Below are 7,404 nucleotides of genomic sequence, written 5' to 3'. Positions count from 1 at the left end.
GGTTGGGACGTGACAGGGATGTCTCAGACTTGTGTGGTTCAGGATTCCCGTCGTGGCCAGGGCCTCGGATCGAGTTATGACAGAATGGTATCAGAGCCGCTTCTGTGTCGTCCCTATCGATATGGGACAGAGTTCAAACTGAGGGTAGGCAAATCCCGATAAGATGGAGCAAACCTCAGTCCTGAGTATAGGCAAATCCCGCTCGGTAGGGCAAACCTCAGCAAGGACGCTGAGTTCGTAAGGGGGGTATATGTAACACCCCAACTTAGGAAGGAGTCCCACATCGACAAAACACAGAAGAAATATTGGGTATATAAGTGAGAAAACCTTACTCCCTAGTGATACGTTTTAAAGTCGTACGGGCCTGGGCCTAGAGCGGACAATATCACTAGTGGGTAGGGACATTACAGGGGTATCTCGGGCCTTTGTGGTTCGAGATGCCCGTCACGGCCAGAGCCTCGGGTCAGGTCGTGATAGAATTTTTATCACTAGTGGGTTGGGATATGACAGGGGAATCTCGAGCCTGTGTGGTTCGGGATGCCCGTCTCGGCCAGGGCCTCGAGTCGGGTCGTGACAGAATGGTATCATAGCTGCTCCTGTGTCGCCCCTGTCGATATGGGCCAGAGTTTAAACTGAGTGTAGGAAAATTCTGGTAAGGCGGGGCAAACCTCAGTCATGAGTGTAGGAAAAAACCATTCGGTGGGGCAAACTTCAGTGAGGACGCTGAGTCTGTAAGGGAGGTGTATGTAATACCCCAACTTAGGAAGGAGTCTTACATCAGCAAAACACAGGAGGGATGCTGGGTATATAAGTGAGAAAACCTTACTCCCTAGTGACGTATTTTAAATTCGTGCGGGCCTGAACCCAGAGCAAATAATATTACTAGTGGGTTAGGACGTGACAGGGGTATCTCGGGACTGTGTGGTTAGGGATGCCCGTCGCGGCCAAAGCCTCGGGTCGGGACGTGATAGAATGGTAGCAGAGTTGCCCATGTGTCATCCCTGTCGATGTGGGCCAGAGTTCAAATTGAGTGTAGGCAAATCCCAATAAGGCGGGGCAAACCTCAGTCCTGAGTCTAGAAAAATCTCATTCGGTGGGGCAAACCTCAGTGAGGACGCTGAGTCCATAATAAGGGGTGTATGTAACACCCCAACTTAAGAAGAATTCCCACATCGACAAAAATACAGGAGGGATACTGGGTATATAAGTAAGAAAGTCTTACTCCTTAGTGACGTATTTTAAAGCCGTGCGGGCCTGGGCCCAGAGCGAACAATATCACTAGTGGGTTGGGATGTGATAGGGTTATCTCAGGCCTGTGTGGTTCGGGATGCCTGTCGCGGCCAGGGCCTTCGGGTCAGGTTGTGACAGAATGGTATCAGAGTCGCTCCTGTGTCGTGCCTGTCGATGTGGGACTGAGCTCAAACTGAGTGTAGGCGAATTCCAGTAAGGTAGGGCAAACCTTATTCCTGAGTCTAGGCAAATCCCATTCGGTGGGGAAAACCTCAGCTAGGACGCTGAGTCCATAATAAGGGGTGTATGTAACACCCCAACTTAGGAAAGAGTCTCACATTAGCAAAAATACAGGAAGGATGCTGGGTATATAAGTGAGAAAGTCTTACTCCCTAGTGACGTGTTTTAAGCTGTGCGGTCCTAGGCCCAGAGCGGATAATATTACTAGTGGGTTGGGACATGACAGGGTATCTCGGGCCTGTGTGGTTTGGGATGCCCGTCTCGGCCAGGGCGTTGGATCGGGTCGTGATAGAAAAGTATTAGAGCCGCTCCTGTGTCGTTCCTGTCGATGTAGGCCAATGTTCAAACTGAGTGTAGGCCAATCCCGGTAAGGCTGGGCAAACCTCAGTCCTGAGTTTAGGCAAATCCCATTCGGTGGGGGAAACCTCAGCGAGGACGCTGCGTCCATAAGGAGGGGTGTATGTAACACCCCAACTTAGGAAGGAGTTCCACATCGGCAAAAACATAGGAGGGATGCTGGGTATATAAGTGAGAAAGTCTTACTCCCTAGTGACGCGTTTTAAAGTCGTGCGGGCCTGGGCCCAGAGTGGACAATATCCCTAATGGGTTGGAACGTGACAAGGGTATCTCGGGCCTGTGTGGTTCAGGATGTCCTCGCGGCCAGGGCCTCGGGTTGGGTCGTGACAGTAATAATAAGAAAAATTTCATTTCTGACACATGTATAAAATAGGTATATTTTGTACAAAGGATTCATCAAAGAAGAAAAATTTCATACTTTGCTTTGTTTATTTTTGCAATTCCTTTGTCCTTCCAAAGGTTTATTATGAAATGGTTTTGATTATTGTCCTCTGCATCTTCTTAGGATGAACATGATTAAATTCTAAACGTATATGCTTGCCAGAGTCACTTTTACATATATGCTGCAGAACTTGTATAATTTCTTAGATATATGTAGCATACTTTGCCACAAAATTATATTCATTGAAGTCTTTCTGTAATCCATTAAGTCATCTTTGTTGATGAAAGTTTGATCCATATAACGTTGGAATTTTCCAAATATTTGTATTAGATTTTCCACATGTTAATGTCAAATATTTCATCTTTTAGGTCTCTTAGATTTGGTATCAGTGATTCACTATCTCAACATTAAGAAATTTTAGAGTACAAAAGAAATGTTGTGTAATTAATCTTTCCATGTAGAAGGTATATTAAAATTATATGGTCATTCCAGAGTTTATAAAAAAAGAAATAAATAAAGACAAATCAGTGGACATAAAGAAACAGGCATATTTAACATATGCAAATAATTGACAAATGTGGACAAAGCCATTCCATGAGAAAAAACAACAATGTTGTGGTTGCCTTTGATATATATTTGTTTCTTGTCAGATTATGGGCTGAAACTATGCAAGAATCCAAAAACTATGGTCACAATACTTCTGCACCACACACTTTTCTTTCCTCATCTCCAACCTTTTGTCATATAATTGGGCCTTTTGTCTGGTAATAAGTGTTAAAAAGTTGCTTTAACGAATGCACGTGATTTCTTTTAGTTTTCTTTTAAATAAGACTTTAGTTAAATTAGTATTTCTATTTTTTTGTACAAAATTGTTAATTGTTTCTATTTATTTATTTGGGTAGCAAATAAGCGTTGTTTTTAAATGGTAAGTGTTGCCTAATTTCAGTCGTAACAGAAATTATTTATGTTAGGAGTTGATTATCAAATAATAACGCTGCTTTAACCAGAAAATATGAACACCCTGTTTGCGTCTACTCTTTGTTCATTCTCTCTGCTTTTAAGCCGCTAGTTTTTGACTTTCCTTGCTATGTTATTTCCCTTAACAATATTAAAACCAACAATAAGGTGGAAGGTATAGCGAAGATTCAATAATTTCAAAATAAGACTGTCTTCAGATTAAAAGAGCTGTACTAAAACTACCGCTATGCGCGGTGTCCGGAGAAGGGTCCCACCATAAGAATGTATCGTATGCAGTCTTACCTTGCATTTCTGTCAGAGGCTGTTTTCAAGGCTTGAACCCGTTACCTCCTTGTCACATGGCAGCAACTTTACCGGTTACTCCAAGGCTCTCCTTCTAAGACTGTCTTCGGATTGCTTTAAACAATTCTTATAGACTTCAAAGTTGTTACCCTGCTTCTGCCATGACACAAGCTCAACCAGTAGATCACAGAGAGGATCCAATAGAAGTACAAAACTCCGGTTTGTCTTCATCCATGAATTTAGCAAATTGAAATAAGATGAAGTAGCTATAGTTATGGTTCCATTTCCAGCTCAAGGACATCTCAACCACCTTTTCCAACTTGTTGGTATAGGCAAGGGCACTAGTAAAGTGGACTATAGGATAGCAGAATACCCAAGTCTAAAACTTTTTCTTTAAATTTGAATCAAGAGGAAACAAACAAACCCAAGCCTAATGATAATAAGGCAACAAATAAATCAACCAAAGCAAGAGATAAGAAGACAAAGTAAATAAACCACATGAGACACCAAGATTTAGGTGAAAAACCCTTGAGTATGAAGAGTAAAAAATCATCGGATCAAAATCTCTAGTATAATCACCAAGAGTTACAATAATGTTCTGCGAAATTGGCTATCAAACAAGTGTCAAACAACAAGCAACAATATATAAAGCACAACACAAAAAAACAAGAGAACTTAAGGGGAGTTGGATCCTGAGGGTTGTTTTTCACAAGATATAATGGTTCTTGCTATGTTATTCTTCAATCTTTTTCTTTTTTCTTTTTCAAGATTGTAAGCTGTTTTTCGATATTTCTCCCAGTTCTGTTGCTCTATACCTAGTGACATCGTCTTCTTCCGATGTCATAAACTTCCTCTCAACATTCTTAATCCTCGATGCATGCACTAGCTTCTAGCATTTCACCCTAACAAGAAGGTCTATCTTCAATATTTCTGTCACCAAGGAACCAGTCCTACTCTCAGTAATGCTGTGATTGCCTTTGACTTTTGATATATTTTTTTTCTTATTATTAGCTTTTGAGCTGAAGCTGAGTCTTTTGATTTGAACATTCAATTTTCTCCAAAACTTTTGCACCACATATTTTCTGGCCATATACTCCAAATATTTGTCATATATCAGTCCTTTCATTTTGCAACAAGATGGAAGGTACATAACCAAGATTCCGTAATTCCTAAATAATACTTCCTCCATTCCTCAATAAGTGTTCCTTTTGACTTGGGAACACCCTTTAATAAACTACTCACTCGTAGAAAATTAAAGGTAACTTAACTAACTTACCCCTAATTAAATTTTATCTTTTTTCAAGTTGACATTTAGAGCTATATTAAACTCAAGGACATATTAGGAAGATTACGATCAAAGTATCCTTAAAGGCTTAAACATACACTTATTTAGGAACAAAATCACAACCCAAAAGTAATACTTATAAAGGAATAGAGGTAGTAATAGTATTATTAGTAGTAAAAAAAGATGGATTAAGTGCTGAAGCACACATTTCACATGTCTGGATTTGCTAGCCTATCCTCTTCTAGTCCTCTTACCACCACGTTTACATTTGCTATCCTATCCTCTTACATGATTCGAGTAATTTAAAAGCAGTAGGGAACTTTGTTTCAATTCTCACAGACTTCAAAGTTGTTACCTTGAAGAAACACAAAAGGTTGAATATACCCAACCCTGCTTCTACCATGATGCAAGTTCAATCAGGAGATCAGCGGGAGGTTCCTACAGAAGTACTAAACTCCGGTTTGTCTTCTTCCATGTGTAGCGATGAAAACCATGAATTTAGCGATTTGAAAGGAGATGAAGTAGCTATAGTTGTGGTTCCATTTCCAGCTCAAGGTCATCTCAACCAACTTCTCCAACTTTCATGTTTAATCTCCTCCTACGGTCTTCCTGTCTACTATGTTGGCTCGGCCACACATAATCGTCAAGCCAGGATTCGAGCCAATGCCTTAAATGCTTCAGACATAGCCAAAGTCCACTTCCATGACCTCCCAACTCCTGAATTTTCCTCACCACCACCGGACTTTAATTCTTTAAGCAAATTCCCTGCACATCTTCAGTCTTCATGGGATGCTTGTATGCTTCTTCGGGAGCCCATTGCTTCTTTCTTACGTGATATCTCCTCAACATCACGAAGAGTTGTTGTTGTTCATGATTCTTTAATGTCCTATAATGTTCAGGATGTTTCTACTTTTCCCAATGCTGAATCATATAAGTTTAATTGCTTTTCAGCTTTCACTGCGTACTGTTTGATATGCTTATTTCTAAGGATTCCTGGCCAACATGAAGAAGAATTGCTTAAAAAGCTACCCTCCTTTGAAGGAATTATGACAGACGAAGCCAGGGACTTTTCAGCTGCTCAGCTTCCGTACTATAATGTTAGATCAGGTGATATCCATAATACAAGTAAAGTAATTGAAGGCAAGTATCTTGATTTGCTGGCAGAAATTTATCAGAACAAGAAACAATGGGCAATTGGACCTATTATTCCTACCAACCGAGATCATATCTCAAATAGGAACAATATGTGTTTGGAGTGGCTGAACAAACAACTTCCAAAATCAGTTCTTTATATATCTTTCGGAACAACAACAACATTTTCTGATGGAGAAATCAAGGAGCTGGCTATGGGATTAGAACAAAGCAAACAGAAGTTCATATGGGTTCTGAGAGATGCCGATAGAGGAGATATCTTTACCGGGGGAGCTAGAAGAGTGGAGCTTCCAGAAGGGTTTGAGGAAAGGGTAAAAGAAGTAGGCTTAGTGGTAAGAGAATGGGCACCACAACCAGAAATCTTGGCTCATTCTTCCACGGGTGGTTTCATGAGTCATTGTGGCTGGAACTCTTGCATGGAGAGTATTACTATGGGAGTGCCTATAGCTGCTTGGCCTATGCACTCTGACCAACCGAGAAATGGTTTCTTGATGACGGAAATGTTGAAAGTAGGCCTGACTGTGAGGGAGTGGGAGAAACGCGAGGAGCTAGTAAGTGCATCCACTATTGAGAATGTTGTGAGGAAGTTGATGGCATCAGAAGAAGGTGATGCAATTAGGAGAAGAGCTGAAGAAATGGGAGAAGCTGTACGGCGATCCATAGAGAAAGGGGGTGCTTCTCGAATGGAGCTGGATTCTTTTATCGCGCATATCACAAGATAGACCTACTTTTCACCAGAATTTTAAAGTATTTTTCTTTCATATTAACCTGTCATTTATCTGCTTCTTGCTTCAGACTAGTTTACTCTACCTTGTATTTCTTTATTTGCGAAGTTCAATAAGATGATTGCTTTGTGTTCCTCTCTCAACAGATAAATGATTTAGTTCTAAAGGTATACATTTCTTCAGAGTTCAGAGCCTAAAGGTAACTTTTTTCATCCAAGATTTCGAAGAAACATAAAAATTGAAAAATTTCAAATAGGACAAGGTGGATGAAAACTCACGCCTTGTTCTTAAAAGGTTAACCATGTTAGCTAATGATTAAGTGCAAGGCGGGGAGCCTATTTTTCCTTACAAGAAAAAAAAGTCTCACGCCTTACCCTTTGACTTGACAATCAACTCATAAAATTTGTATTACTGATGTTGCCATTGAATAGTACAAGAAAAACCTTGAAGTTTATAGGTACAGTTTTTCTAAGCACATTTACGTTGGAAATCAGTAGAGATATCTATATAAATTTGCACAAATAATTCTGCATTTGCTAAGTTTTACTCACTCGATCCATCTTTATTTATCTACTTTTCTATTGACACGGGGATTTAGAAACAGGAAATGATAGAGTAATTTTATCATAATACCCTTTGAATATAATAAATTTAATGCTTTGAAAAATGTATTAGATAATGAATCGTATTTAATGCTAAAGGTAAAATGGGTAGAAATGAGCAAATTATCCATTGATTTTATAAACTGACCAAATATTATTGAACATCTCACA

The 7,404-nt window shown here is 40.0% G+C and overlaps 1 protein-coding gene across 1 annotated transcript; it reads left to right on the top strand.

The window, feature by feature from the left end:
* Positions 1–4,142: 4,142 nt before the first annotated feature.
* Positions 4,143–6,774, top strand: LOC107870472 (zeatin O-glucosyltransferase). The gene has a single exon (XM_016717005.2). The coding sequence runs from the start codon at positions 5,156–5,158 to the stop codon at positions 6,626–6,628; it is 1,473 nt and encodes a 490-aa protein (XP_016572491.1). The 5' UTR covers positions 4,143–5,155; the 3' UTR covers positions 6,629–6,774.
* Positions 6,775–7,404: the final 630 nt, after the last annotated feature.

Source organism: Capsicum annuum, chromosome 5 (genome assembly GCF_002878395.1).
Source record: "Capsicum annuum cultivar UCD-10X-F1 chromosome 5, UCD10Xv1.1, whole genome shotgun sequence".
Classification (NCBI taxonomy): domain Eukaryota; kingdom Viridiplantae; phylum Streptophyta; class Magnoliopsida; order Solanales; family Solanaceae; genus Capsicum; species Capsicum annuum.
Note: the sequence above shows the minus strand (reverse complement) of the source record. Positions and strands in the feature narration are given on the sequence as shown.

What these genes read in the sequence shown, in the direction of transcription:
- LOC107870472 (XM_016717005.2), top strand. Translation starts at nt 5,156, where the DNA reads ATGATGCAAGTTCAATCAGGAGATCAGCGGGAGGTTCCTACAGAAGTA.